This window comes from Heloderma suspectum, chromosome 6, assembly GCF_057233095.1.
Source record: "Heloderma suspectum isolate Gila_16-S chromosome 6, 16-S_ref, whole genome shotgun sequence".
Classification (NCBI taxonomy): domain Eukaryota; kingdom Metazoa; phylum Chordata; class Lepidosauria; order Squamata; family Helodermatidae; genus Heloderma; species Heloderma suspectum.
In genome coordinates this window covers 74,857,946-74,872,111 of record NC_139463.1, presented here as the reverse complement: position 1 = coordinate 74,872,111, position 14,166 = coordinate 74,857,946, and the positions used below count along the sequence as shown (strand labels likewise).

General features: G+C 49.0%; 2 protein-coding genes across 11 annotated transcripts in view; both read right to left on the bottom strand.

Annotated features, from left to right (window-relative positions):
• Positions 1-2,482, bottom strand: part of CPT1C (carnitine palmitoyltransferase 1C) — a 49,351-nt gene extending 46,869 nt beyond the window's left edge. For 3 of the 10 annotated variants that reach the window (XM_084804977.1, XM_084804989.1, XM_084804983.1), the window contains exons 1-2: positions 2,228-2,482; positions 1,300-1,365 (exon numbers count right to left, since the gene is read on the bottom strand). The gene's annotated coding sequence lies outside the window, so the exon portion shown is untranslated. Of the gene's footprint in view, positions 1-1,299; positions 1,366-1,796; positions 2,197-2,227 lie in introns of those variants that run through there. The other 7 variants (XM_084804980.1, XM_084804986.1, XM_084804991.1 and 4 more) reach the window with 4 other exon arrangements.
• A 5,311-nt stretch (positions 2,483-7,793) lies between these two features.
• LOC146341203 (pro-adrenomedullin-like) lies at positions 7,794-13,812 on the bottom strand. The gene is made up of 5 exons (XM_084808297.1): positions 13,669-13,812; positions 11,886-11,996; positions 11,155-11,249; positions 10,862-11,014; positions 7,794-8,724 (listed from the first exon to the last, which is right to left on the bottom strand). The coding sequence occupies exons 3-5, from the start codon at positions 11,238-11,240 to the stop codon at positions 8,496-8,498; spliced, it is 468 nt and encodes a 155-aa protein (XP_084664423.1). The 5' UTR covers positions 11,241-11,249; positions 11,886-11,996; positions 13,669-13,812; the 3' UTR covers positions 7,794-8,495.
• Between the last annotated feature and the right edge of the window lie 354 nt (positions 13,813-14,166).

Sequence of the window (14,166 nt, the reverse complement as noted above, 5' to 3'; positions counted from 1 at the left end):
TTAGGGTTTTTCCCCATTACAACCAATAAATAACTAATGCTTATCAGTAAACATGTTCATCAACTAGTAACTTTTATAGGCCTCTAGGCAAGGCTGCATCATTTAATGCAGAATAAAAGGGTGTGATCCTAATGAATGCACTCCTCAACATTCTTACTTCCTTTTTGGTGGCTTTTTCAAAAATCAAAAGTGTAACAATATACAGGCAGATGAGAAAACATAATGGAAAAAAAATTATCTTCACCCTGCCCCTCCAAATGTTTTTCCTGTTCCGCTCCCCTGGCTTCCACAAGGCGGGGGGAGTAGACATAGCTTTATTTATTTATTTGATTTATATCCCACTCTTTTCCATCATGGAACATGATGTGTTCTCAGGTATCTCCCATCCACACATGACTAGACCCAAACCTGCTTTGCTTCAGGTTTGCTGTGCCATGCCCTCGTTCAAACCATGTCCCAACAACCTGTACCCTAAAGGGGCAGATATTCAATACCAGAGATTTCCCTGCCTTCTTTGAATCCAGAAGCTGACCACACACAAGATACAGCTCTGGGTCTGTGAGAGTGCACTCGTCATGAAAGTCCCCATAGCCAGGCCCCAAGCAGAGTTCAAACATGCAGGCAGAGGTGCTGATCCATATCAACAAATCCATTCTAGCAGTTTTACAGCAACCAGGAGCAGGTCTTTTGTAAAACGAATGGGTCTTAATTGCCCATCCAAGACCAATACTTTCCATTACTCCAGGGAACAATATATTGTTGCTGGGAAAAAATCATTTCTCCCAGCAACTGCAGCTAAGCCTAGAAGGAACAGGGAATTCTGGAGTGGGGCAGGAGATGATGTCAGTGCGCCTAAAAAGTGCCAAGTGGCATCCCTGCAAGCCCTGGCTCAAACTACACCACTGCTCCCATTCCAGGGACCAGGTTGGGGGAGTGGAGTAGGAAATGGCCTACTTCCCTGCCAAGCTTTGGGACTAGGCAATTAAATCTGCCCCCACCCCCATGTCTCTCATGACAGTAGCAAGACAAGCAAAAACAGAAGAGGAACAATACTGAAAATCAATGTCTACTCAGCAAAGCTGCTTGGCTCCCCCCATCCTCCCAATGCCCCCCCCATCACCTGCCTGTGCCAAAAGAAAATTGATCACCTCCTGCCCTGCCTCAGCAGGGGCACAGGCCTGTCTGTAAAGAGCAACCACCATAATGACACCCTCCAGAAGCAGTGGCCAGCTGGACAGAGACCACCACCACCCTGCTCGAACACTTGGCATCGCCACCGCTACCCCCGTTACCACGTACCTGTTCCACTGGCAAACCTTGCATGAGAGCTCATTGAAGCCGCCTGGATGGGTCAGGCTGCCAGCTCTGAGGAAGTAAAGCACACATCTCAAAAGAAAGTCAGAGAGGGACCCTGCCTTAAGCCCCCCAGAAGAAGGCACCCAACCCCCACCCCCAGCACAGCCAAGAGCCCTAGCACCCAGCTGCTCCCACTAGGCACCACTCCCCTCGTAAGAAACCCAGAATTCCTGGCTCCTATCACCACTAATCCATAAAATCCCCACACACACACACACACACACATTTCCCCACATACGCAGATATCCTTTTCTGCTACGAGCCAGTAACTTGAGTTTTCCCTTCCAGAACCCGGCCCTGACTCTTAGCCCCCCTCCTTCTCCCTATAAGGCCCCACATGTCTTTGTTCCCAGCCCCTTTTACTCTAACCCAGTAGGCTCCCCCTCCCCCTCCCCCTCCCCCTCCCCCTCCGGAACCCAGGAGTCCTGGAAAGTGCTCACCTTGCTGCCTCGGGGGCGACCCCCAATCAAGCGCATCCTGACCCACTCCTGGGGCTGAGCCATGCCCCAACCCTCACTCACTGCCTGCCGGCCCGTCTTTCGGGGTCACCACCTCCAGCATCCCCTCTCTCTATTCCTCCGCCTCCGCCGCCTCCTCTCCATCCTCGCCCTTTTCTCTGCCCCTCTTCCTTTCCTCTCGCCTCTCTCTCCTCTCCTGTCTTCCCCACCCTTAATTCCTCCCCTCCTTTCTTCCTGGGCAACGACCTTCTCCTCTGCCCCCTATTCAGCCAGATCCCTTCCCCTCCCCTCCCCTCCTCTCCTCTCCGCCCGCCCGCCGGCCTTTTTAGCATCTCTCTCCTCGACGCCCGGCTCCCCGTGCCGGCTCCGGCTGCCCAATGATTTTCCCGAAATCCCCCGCGCCGCGTTCTTGCCTGCCTGAGTCCAACGTCGCCGGTCGCGGCTTCCGGGGCCCGCCCGGAGCGAATGCGAGGGTGCCTGGAAAGGGGCGACCGAGTCCGGCGATCCCCTGACCTCCTCGATCTGTTTGGGAGCTTCCTGAACCCCAAACTCCCAGCCCTTCTCCCTCGCGCTCACTGTCCCCGTTTGCCAGGGACAACCTTAATTTCCTGGATCTAATAAAACACTGTCCCTATGCTTGCGTTTGGTTTATTCGCTTCGTGGGGCGCAGAGTGGTAGGCGGCAGTATTGCAACCGAAAGTCTCCCCACGACCCGAGTTCGATCCCAGCGGAAGCCGGGTCCCGGGCAGCCGGCTGAAGTCGACTCGGCCCCCCATCCTTCCGAGGTCGGCAAAATGAGTACCCAGCTTGCTGGGGGAAAGGTAGTCACACGACTGGGAAGGCAATGGCGAACCACCCCGCTACAGTCTGCCATGAAAACGCCAGCGAAAGCAGCCGTCCCTCTAGGAGTCAGCAATGACTCGGTGCTTGCGCAGGAGGAACCTTTCCTTTATTAGTACGATATTTAATATTTTGTATTATTTATATACTGTGATGTATATAAATAATATAGTGTGGTGTAGTGGTTAGAGAGTTGGACTGGGGACTTAGGAGACGTGGGTTCTAGTCTCCACTCAGCCATGAATCTCACTGGGTGGCTGATTTTCCTCAGCTTAACCTACCACACAGGGTTGTTGTGAGGATGAAAGGAGGAGGAGGAGTATGTATGCTGCCTTGGGCTCCTTGGAGGAAAGGCGAGATAAAAATGTAACAAATACATTAGTATTGTTCTTGTTAGAGTGGTAATTCGTAGGAGTTCAGCTCCTGCCCCAGGTTTTCTCAGAGTTAAATCAGTGGTAGTGAACATGTAGCCCTCCAGATGTTGTTGGACTACAACTCCTATCAACCCTAACCAACATAGCAAATGGTGAGGGGAGTTGCGGTCCAAGCACGTTTGGAGGGCCATATGTTTCCCCATCTCAGTTAAATGAGTGGGGCAGTGAAAGCACCAGTCTTCTGGGCACATGCATGCACATACGTGAATGTCAAGGTAGCACACACAGCCTGCCATATCACACACTGCAGCTGCTGAGGTATATTTTAAATAATAAAAATTAGGGTCAGCCAAAGACATTTTGCTGCCTGAGATGAAGGGCAAGATGTCCCTCCACCGTCACCCCTTCATTCCACATACAGAAGCTGACTGGACTGGCAATTGAATCTGACTTCTACACTGGCTATGGCATAGCGTCCTCCACCGTACCCGAGGGTGGTAGGCTAATTCAGTCTGCGATGCCAAAGGGCAGACTGGCACACAAATCTGTCCTCCAGCAGAGGAGAACAGCCAGGAGCTTCAGGAGAAATAGCCAGGGAGGGCTGCTGCTTCTGCACTCCACACACACCATTCCAGCATCCAGGGCTGGTATCAATGGTAGGCCTGGTTGGGCACCTGCCTAGGGCCCAAGTCCCAGCAGGGGCCCACTGACAAGAGCCCTCCTTTTCACCACTGCAACCCATTCGTTCAGGCCCAGACGGTGGTGGTTGAGAAGGAGAAGCTGTAGGTGCTCCTGCCTACTTAGAATCATAGAACAGTAGGGTTGGAAGGGGCCTATAAGCCCATCGAGTCCAACCCCCTGCTCAGTGCAGGAATCTAAGTCAAAGCATCCCTGACAAATGGCTGTGCAGCCTCGTCTTGAATGCCTCCAGTGTGGGAGAGCCCACCACCTCCCTAGGTCATTGGTTCCATTGTCTTATTGGCTGACAGGAAGTTTTTCCTGATGTTCAGCCTGTGATAATTGCAGCTGGTGATAATGCAATTGCAGCTGATGATAATGGCTGTGAGAAAGTTGACTCACAGGGAGGGGGCCCATTGAGGGTGTTTTGCCCAAGTGCCCTCCAAAACCTGGAGTCAACACTGCCAGCATCCATGACCTGAGGCAGCCCCCTCACTTTGCCTAATGACAAAGCCAGCCCTATAATGCTTTCAAGTGTTCAAAGTGCTTCATGTACATTTTCTAGTGTAATCCTTACAACAACCCTGTAAGGTTTCTTCTTCTTCTCCTTCTCCTCCTTCATCTCCTCCTCTTCCTCCTCCATATTACAGATGGGAGCAAGAGGGTTGACTGAGGCTGAGAGAGAGTGGCTTGCCTAAGTCCACCTAGCAAGTGGCTTGCCTAAGTCCACCTAGCAAGTTAATGGCAGAGGCAAGATTCAAACCTTCCCCATTTGTAGCCCAGTCTCTTACACAGCTCTGAAATATTGATATTGTAGGATGATTATGGTTTTCAAGTGTGTTTTTAATGCATGTCGTATTGGCTTTTTAAAAATAGTGGAGGAAAGACTATTTTGGAATACAGCCCACATTGGGGGGGGTGGCCTAGATTAGCTGCCAGCAACTGGCGCCCTAGGCGAGCCATGCAATCGCGCCCCTACCCCCAAACCCCAAGGGCAGATCTAGGCTGAGTTTTTTTGTAAACGGAAATATTTTGCCCCTATTTTCTATTTAATGAAGAGGTAACCCCCCCACATCTTCAGAAGCAGAAATATTATCATTTATAATAAAATGTGCTGCAAGTGTTGCTGTTTTTACTAAGCACTGTATCAGCACAGAGGGTTTGATAAAAACAACAAAGGAGAAGAGCACAGCCCTGGAAGAAGGGTCCCTGGAAGAAGGGTCCTGGTTGCAAGCATCCTCAGGGCAACATGGCCAGCCCCTAGGCTTAGCCCTCTGAGAGCAAAGGAAGCTGCTCCTCGGTGTGGGGTGGGGGCTCTTACTTCCTGCCTCCAACGGGAAGCAGCAGCAGCACAGGAGGATATCCCCTGTAGCCTGAGGGAGGACCAGGTCCCAAAGGTGGGCGAATGGGTGGCCTGACTTAGCCCCACCATCCCCAGTTGGTCCCTCGCTCACCTCCACAGCCTCAGTCTTATTCCCTCTGTATGCGCACGGGAATTGAAGTAATGACATCTTCATTATTTTATTTGTATTTTTGTATGTGTATATTTTTCCTTGAATTTGGCACTCCGCTTAAATTGGCACCCTAAGCGACTGTCTAGTTCGCCTATATGGATGGGCCACCCCCGAGCCCACAGAAGGAAGAGTGAAACTTTCAGCAATGTGTAATAAAGATGATGGTGATGATGATGATAATGGGAGGAGCAATCCTTATTATGGAGACGGTTGTTACAAGTGTGTCCCTATTTTCACCTGCAATGTTGGGAGGTATGCCACCACGGCCCTATGAGCAGTTCATTTCTAAAATTAGATGTGCAAGGGTGGAGGGTGGTTGAAGTGGGAGTCATACTTTCCAACCTGAAGATCTGCCTTCTAGTTACAAATTAGGACAATAGCTTCTTCTGATCGAAGAAAAGGTGCACTGAATATTCTCATATTTTTTCATATATGACTACATGTGTCAGGACTCAGACTATGCCCTGGGTCTCCCTCCCTTAAGCAACACATACCCCTCTAAGAAAACAATGCCCTCCACCCACACACATGCTTTAACCCATTAAACATGTAGTTTAGGGTGCAGTCCTATGCATTTTTAGACAGATAAAAGTCCTACAACTCCCAGCATTCCCCATCCACTTGTTTCTGGTGCTGAGCCTCTGTCAGGGTGGACACTGAGCCCATAGAATCCCAGAGTAGTTCTGATTCTGAGGAAGAGCAGTCGCTCCTGGGAGAGGAGCGCGCTCCTCTTTCCCAGGGCCCACAGCTGACGCAGATTCCTCCCACCAGCATTCCTAGATTAGAAAGCAGTCCAGGGAGTGACCGAGCGCCAGAAGTAGTCTTGGTGGACGTGCGACGCCGACGCAGAGAGCGGCGCCAAATGGAGGGCGCAGAAAGGAGGCGTAGTGCCCGGTTGGCGCGCAAACAACGGCTGCGCCCAGAGGATCCAAGGGAAAAGGGGAGGGACTCTCCCTAGTCCTTAAGTTCAGGGGTCTGCCAGTAATTCCCTTTCAAACGGGGACCAACTGTTCCAACTTAGGGCATAGGTACTCTGCTGCTCAGATCTAGTTGCTACCTGTAGAGTTGTTAAGTTGTAAAAGAAGAATAAAAGCTTTGAAAGGAATCCCTTTGTCTGTGTCTGGACTTGGCTACTGGATTAGACTGAGAGAGGCCTCCAAGGAGCCCTTGACAGCCTCCAAGCATTTGAAAGTGTCATCCCCATAGCACTCACCCTCATAGTGCATCATGGCAGCACCAAGAACCCCAGATTCAGTAGGACAGAGGTGGGCAGAAGACAGATCAAGATCTACGCCCCCCTCCCCAAGGTTGTTGTTGTTTATTCGTTCAGTCACTTCCGACTCCGTGACTTCATGGACCAGCCCACGCCAGAGCTTCCTGTCGGCCGTCGCCACCCCCAGCTCCCCCAAGGTCAAGTCCATCACCTCCAGAATATCATCCATCCATCTTGCCCTTGGTCGGCCCCTCTTCCTTTTGCTTTCCACTTTCCCTAGTAGTCATAAGAAAAATTCTAATCCATATAAGTATAACACCTTTATTAGCTCAAACAAAGGATCCTGAAAAATGCACAAGCTTTCGAGATCTTCAGATCTCTTCATCAGATCTCAAAAGCTTGCACGTTTTTGTGATTTTTTGGTTGGGCTAGTAAAGGTATTACACTAATATGGATTTTACAAGATCAACTGGTAGATCTCTGGGTGATTTGAAGTAGATTGGCAAGGATTACTGACTCCCAGTTGTTTCACAATGGCAACAACAAAATAACTTCCCCTGTCCTGCTGAAATGAAGAAAGCTGGGAGGGTATGTGCGACTGGGAATGGATTTGTGTGTGGAAGGACCATGAGTTCTGGTACTCCAAAGGAATTCCTGGGCTCAGAATTTTTTAACATTCAAAGTGTGTGTCTTTTGCACATGACACTTGTTGGTGGATCTCAGTGAAAAAACAAAGTAGATCCTAAAATCCTAAATACCGTAATACCTGTGCTAGGATAACCAAAAGATCACAAAAAATGTGCCAGGTTTCAAGATCTCCAGATTTCTTCCTCAGGCAAGATGTTACAAAAAGCAAGCTGGCAAGGGAGGGAATAGGGGAGTGGGGGAAGCTGACTTGATGGTGAAGACACATTGTGTGCATATTCAGAGTTCCAATATGAAATTGGGGCGTCGGGTGCAGGGGAGGACTCTGAACATGCAGAGAATGTGACTTCACCATTAAGTCAGCTTTTCTTTTCTTTCCCCTATTCCCCCACCCACAACCTATTTTTTTAGACTATCTTGCCTGATGAAGACATCTAGAAATCTCAAAAGCTTGCAACATTTTTGGGTGATCTTCTCGTTGGCCTAATAAATGTATTATAGAAACATGGATTTTGGAATGTTACTTATGGTCAAACAGCTACTTTTGCTTAAAGTAGATCCTGCAAACCTGAAGTCTGCCCACCCCTGTTCTCAGAGAGGAGTGGCTTTCAAATTAAGTCAGGAGGGGCCAAACAACTCCAGCCAGTCCCAGCTACTCCTTTCACCTGCATGCACAGCCATCTCGCCAGAGACAAAGCACCCAAGATACCACTGAAAGAGTCCAAACTGCAAAATCTCTTTACTTAACAATGTTCGCTCAAAACACAAACCCATGTGCACAAATGAAGCAAAGGATCCCACAAGCCCTGGGGGGCTCCTTTGATTCTACCCCACTCACCCACCCTGCCTGCAACATCCAAGTGGGGTAAAGTCAACTTTTCTTTTGCAGAGAGGGCCTCTTTTGCAATGCAGAGATGTCCTGCTGTCTTTCTGGGGATTCTACAACCCCTTTTTAACCATCTTCCTCTGCACAATATAGCATCTTCTTTCTGCAGTCTGGCAGTGTACTACTGGCCCAGTGGAGGGCAGGTTCTCGGCTTGAGCACTATACACATGTAACTCTGCTGTATAAGAACAGTTGGGGGCAGTACAGTACAGAAGGTGATTCCCACCCTAACAAATGGTAACTGGTATCCGCTCTGAAATCTGCATCGTTGTCAAGCTTTGGGTAGATACCGGTGGCCCCAGTCTTAGCTTGGATGGGGAACACCAAACGCTGAAGGTAGAAGAAAACCCACTGCCATGCCCAAGCCTCAGACTGCGGCCAAGAAAGTCCTTGTAGGTGCCCCTTGCTGCTTTTGGAGCACAGCCTCCGAGTGCTTGAGAGTGTCACCCCCAGCCTGTTCTCCTGGTCCTTGCGGGTGCCCAGAGCCCGATTCTGTTGGTGCCCATCTTTCCCTCGTCAATGCAGGATCTCCTAAGTGGGAGCAGGCATGCCATGCCCAGCCGCCCGCCGCTTCCTGCGCCCGTAGCCCATGGGGTCACTTGTGCCCTTGTTGTTCTTGTGGGATTCCTCTTTCTGGTTGTTGCCTCCATAGCGGTAGAGCAGATTGGCCAGGTTCTGGATCTGGCAGGTGCCAAGGTGGCATCCACGCATAGGAGATGAAGCCAGGAGCTGCCGGGGAACACGGTGCCCAGAAACGGAGCTGTGGTGGGGAAGAGACAGTGAGGAATGCTGGAGCCACAAGGGGGACTGTAGGGCCTTAGAGCAAGAGGAAATGTCTCCCAAATGTCTTTGGGGGCTAATGGTTTGGGTGCTTAGCTAATGCCTGAAGGATCATCTCCTCCCATTTATTCCTGCCTGGACCCTAAGATTGTCTTGAAAGGCCCTCCTCCAGGTGCCTCTGCCAAATGAGGTAAGCTAGGTGGCTACTGCAGAGAGGTCCTTTTCAGTGGTGGCACCTCTGTTGTGGAATGCTCTCCCCAGAGAGACTTGCCTGGCACCTACATTGTGGTCTTTTCGGCGCCAGGTGAAGATGTTCTTTTTCTCCAGGCAGTTTAGTTCTTTAGCTTTAAATCTGTTATTGTATTTTTAAATCTTTACACTGCTGCTGGTTTTTACTTTGGTTTTATACTATAGTTTTAAATAATAGAAAATATATTATGTTTTATTATGCTGTATATTATGGTTTTAATTGTTGTGAACCACCCAGAGAGCTTCAACTATTGGGTGGTACAGAAATGTAATCAATCAATCAATCAATAATAAAGCTTGGACTAGGGTTGTCTCTGGTCCCAGAGCCAGTTTTAGCCCAGCCGAAATAATGTTCTGTCCTGCTCAGAGCCAGGTCTTGGGTGTCTAAATGAACCAGAACAGTGGAAGCCTAAATAGCTTTCAGATGGAGAGCTAAACTCTGTTGCCACCATCTATCAAATATCTACATCCAGGTTACCAGCACAAACATAGGAATAACCAGGTCTACAGGAACATAGGAAGCTGCCTTATTCTGTGTCGGACCATCAGTGCATCTAGCTCAGTATTAGCTGTTGCAGGCTTGCAATTCAAGAGAGTTCATGCCTGCCAAATGCATGTGGAGGAAGAGAAGGCATCTCGTGGGAGTGCACTGACATTTATTAGGAAGCATCCTAATTAATCACTTCCTCACCAAGTCAGAGAAAGGTTCACCATCGGCAAGGTTACTGCCTGTTGGGAAACAATTAAAACCCTTAAAGACCTACCTACCAGGGAGAAGAAGGAAAAGGGACTGGTGACCTCTGTCTGCAGGAAGCATTTTACATATTTTTCCTGATACAAATTGATGTTAGTTGGTTTGGATACAACATCTGGCCAATCTGGTATTTCACAAGCCCTTACCTTAAAGCAGCAGAGGACAACTTGTGGCCCTCCAGTTATTGTTGGATTCCAACTCCTATCAGCCCCAGCCAGCATTGCCAATGTTTAGGGATAATGGGGGTTGTAGCCCAATGCCCTCTGGAGGGCTCCATGTTCCCCGCCCCTGCCTTAGTGCAAAAGGAGATTTTTATTCGATGATGGAGACAATTTGGTATTCTGAAACGTAAATCAAGCCAGATCTCATATCCATTGGCCACATTGGCTGGGGCTGATGAGATCTGAAGTCTAAAACATCTGGAGGGCACCAGGTTTGGGGAAGGCTGTTCTAGAACTATTGTCACAGAGGTTGGGTTGGTTTAAAGACCATGAGGTCAGGGAGCAGGCGAAAGCTTATGCCAGCATAAATGTGTTACTTCTTAAAGTGCCACAACACTTTGTTGTTTTTCCTGGGCTCCAAGGTTCTCTTGGAAGAACTGAGATCTAGTGCAGGGGTGGGCAAAAAGTAGACCTCCTCATGTTTGGGACTTCAAAGCATTCCTGACCACTAGCCATGCTGACGGGGGCTGACGGGAGCTGAAGTCCCAAACATCTGGAGATCTACCTTCTGCCCACTCACAGACTCTCAGCCCAACCTACCTCACAGGGTTGTTGTTGTGAGGATAAAATGGAGAGGAGGAGGAGAATGTAAGCCACCTTGGGTTCCTTGCAAGAGGAAAAAAGGTGGGATATAAATGCAATAAATAAATAAATAAAATGTAGTCTAGTGCACTGGAAGGGAGGACTCTAGAGGTGTGTGGGGTAAGTTAAGGTGTGAGGGCGGGGAGCATAGCTGAAGGCAGGAGTTCTCTGGAAGATGAGGGCGATCCAGTGACTAAATCCAGGGGCTGGTCTAAGGCATAGACGAGTCCCAAGGGAGACCCTAGACCCTCATACCATCACACACACACACACACTCTCGATACCACTGCCTCCTGCACAAAGCCACTTACTTCCCAAATGGGTTCAGCTGGATTCTTGCTTCCTCCAACTTGGTGGGTCTTTCCCCTGCTTCCAGTCCAGGATCCTGAAGGGCTCGGCTATCTGATCCTCCATGGATTTTCAGGAGCTGTTTCAGGAAGGAGGCAACTGGAGGAGGCTGCCGCCTGAGACACAAAATGTGCAAAGGGGGAACAGTTACAACCTTGAGAATGCCATATAATTAGGGAGATGGGGGATCCCCCGCTTTCTCTTTCCCGGCAGGCCCTCCTCCTTAATCATAACCCACCCTAAATCTGCTCCTCACCTATCTGGTATTCCAGATGTCCTCCAGGGCTGACAGGAGGATGTCACCAGCAAACAGAGCATCACAAGAAGACTTCTTGAATCCATGATTCTGACCTGAGAAGAGAAAGATTTTATTTGACTGTGGTTGTATTATGTGCCATTTGTATATCACTTAGAAATGTTATAAGTGATTAATAAATACTGATAAATAAAATAAAATAAAATACATAAAGATTAATTGGAGAGACAGGTCATCCTGACTTAATTAAGGAATCTGCATTCAGTGCCAAGGTTCACATGTAGAGCAAAGAATAATAAAAGTGTCTCTGAGCACATGCAGACAGCCTTTCCCTCCGCGCTGACAACCGCAGACCCTCCACCCACCCACCTTCAAGGGAAGGCACATTTGAGCCTTCACAGAGTGGCATCTCCCCCTTCTTTCAAATTAAGCCCTGGAAAGCTTAATTTGCTGCAAAGCTCTGAAGTATTTGGGATCTTCCACCAGGTTGGAGGTGACCATTTGATGCTCAAATCTTTATGCCCCTCCCCAAAGCCTGAACAATATCTTGCCTTAGCTATTTACATATTCATATGGTACAGCCCATTCCATGGGCTTAGGGTGGATAGCAGCACATTTACTCAAGAAAGCCACTGTGGCTCACAAAAGCCTTTAATGCAAGTCTACTAGTCATCTGACAAAGTGTTAAGTCCCAGAGAAACCAAGACACTTGAGGAGATTGAGACACCCACCTGATATCTCCAGGAATTGAGTTGAATCTAGTCTAGTCCAGTTCAGTCAAGTTGAATGTGGTCTGGTCTGGTCTGGTCTGGTCACTTTTCTTCCCTACCAAGCAAGTGGCTCTGTCCAGCGAAAGTGGAGTGTTTTGTGTCAAGCTAGGATGGGAGTCCAGTTTATATGCTACTAGCCAGGAGGTGGAGCAACTGAAGGAAGTTGGGAAGCTTCACGACTCAACAGGATGGGGGCAGACAGGCCCTCCCCGCTCTTTGCTTCTTTGGAGGGCAGGCAAGGGCTGTATCCTCTCCCTACCCCCACTCCCAGCTGCCTTCCATGCTCTCCGTCATGCACACACTATAGTCACAGTGACTCATCATGAACCCAGGCATCCTGTCTGGCACTATGGGGGTCTCATTCCCCTCCTTATATGCATGCACCTGACTCTCCCACCATCCTGCCAGGCAGACGGTCAGACACGCACGCACACAAACAAGAAAACACATACACGGAAGTTCCAGCCTCCTTGATATTAACACTTCTCCACCCCTCCGCCTTGAGATCTAAGCACTGTCAGATCTCACTCAGCCCTTCTCCATCATTGTCTGAACATGCATAGCAATCCTAGTCTGAAAAAGATGCCCTTGCCCCAGGGTAGGCCTAGAATTGCCAACTGACCAAGACATCAGAGTTGGCACCTTGTCCGATTTTTGTTTTGCGCCTGTTGACAGACAAGCAAGAAGGCAAGAGCTGGTGCAGCTAGGGATGGACCTTGGGGTGACTGACCACCCAGAGAGGGGCAGGGGATGAGAGCATCAGGGCAGCAGAAGTAACCTCCCATTCTATCCCTATAGTCATGATGGCGTGATTACTCAAGCAAGTTTAGAATGCAAAACTGCACATGCTTGGAGCGTGTGTGTGTGTGTGTATATATATATATATATATATACACACACACACACATAAAATCAGGGTTGGCAAATTGTTTTGTTGTTCTAACATATCAGGGATGTAGAAACAGTTGTAAAGCATGGAACGGTGGCTGGGGAAAGGCAAAGAGAAATGTAAGCTGTGTGCTTCACAATGGAGTAATACACATGACTGTCTAAAGCCCCTCCCCTCTGCCCCCCAATAAGGTCATTATAAGGGCGCACGCCTATGCATGTTTAGTCAGAAAAAAAATTCTATAACTCCCACCCATGCTAGATGGAGAACGCTGGGAGTTGTAGGACTTTTTCTGTCTAAACATGCATAGGATTGTGTCCTAGGTCCAGGGAATAGAATTACCTAGCTGCATCACTTGGGTCAGGGTGGGCTTTCCCCCTCTTTTTAACTGTCTGTTGAGCAGACAGTTTTTTGCACTGGGCTCTGACACTGGGCCCGGCCAAAAGTGCTGAGCTGCACCAAAACCCATTGTGTTCCACCACAACCAGACCTTCCCTTGTCTCTGACCCAAAAGGACTCTGCCTCTGGGTCCCAGAGGTACCAGAATTAAACAAAACATAATAATTAATTCCTCCTTCCCATATACATCTGGTTATTCCTTTTTATCCTCCAAACAATCGTGTTAGGTAGGTTCAGCTACAAGATAATGGGCCAAAGTCATCCAGTGAACTCCATGGGTGAGCTAAGATTTGAACCCGGTTCTCCTTCATGTAAGGCCAACAGTCTTTCCCAGCCTGCCCCAACCTCGTGCCCTCCAGATGTGTTGGACTGCAACTCCCATCATTCCCAGACAGCATGTCAAACATTGGCTGTTCTAGACAGACCTCCTATTATACCCATCATTCCTCTTTTCACCTCGGCATCGCCAGAGACATCTCCTATATGTAGAGAATCCAGGTCCTCTGTATTAGATACTGTTATTACTTCATTCACTTGCCAGAGCAAGAACGGTCCATCAGCTACCCTGATGCTCCAGCAGATGATGTTATCACTCCTGGCCTGAAAAAAAAACACCATTCTGAAGTTGCACTTGCCTGCGTTTCCCCTCTATCAAATTCAGGGCTAGTGTCAAAAGTAGGCATGGTTGGGCACCTGCCATGGGTCCAGGCCCCAGCAGGGTCCCACTGACAAGAGCCCCCTGGAGGTGCTCTTTCTCTTCACCTTTGCAACTTACTTTTTTGCCTGCTTCTTGCTCTGGCCCAGACAATGGTGGTGGTGAGAAAGAGAAGCAGGAGATGCCCCTGCCTACTTGCTCCCTGGCTCTCTGCCTGCCAAGCAAGCAAGTGGTAAGAATAATGAGAAAGAGGAGGAGGAGCAATAGCAGATGGGGATAATGGCAGTGAGAATGCCAGC

Excerpts from the sequence above, each read along its gene's own strand:
- LOC146341203 (XM_084808297.1), bottom strand. The coding sequence starts at position 11,240 with ATGGATTCAAGAAGTCTTCTTGTGATGCTCTGTTTGCTGGTGACATCC. Across the intron at positions 11,015-11,154 it reads ACATCTGGAATACCAGATAG|GCGGCAGCCTCCTCCAGTTG; the intron begins GTGAGGAGCAGA and ends TTTGTGTCTCAG. Across the intron at positions 8,725-10,861 it reads CAGCTGAACCCATTTGGGAA|CTCCGTTTCTGGGCACCGTG; the intron begins GTAAGTGGCTTT and ends TCCCCACCACAG.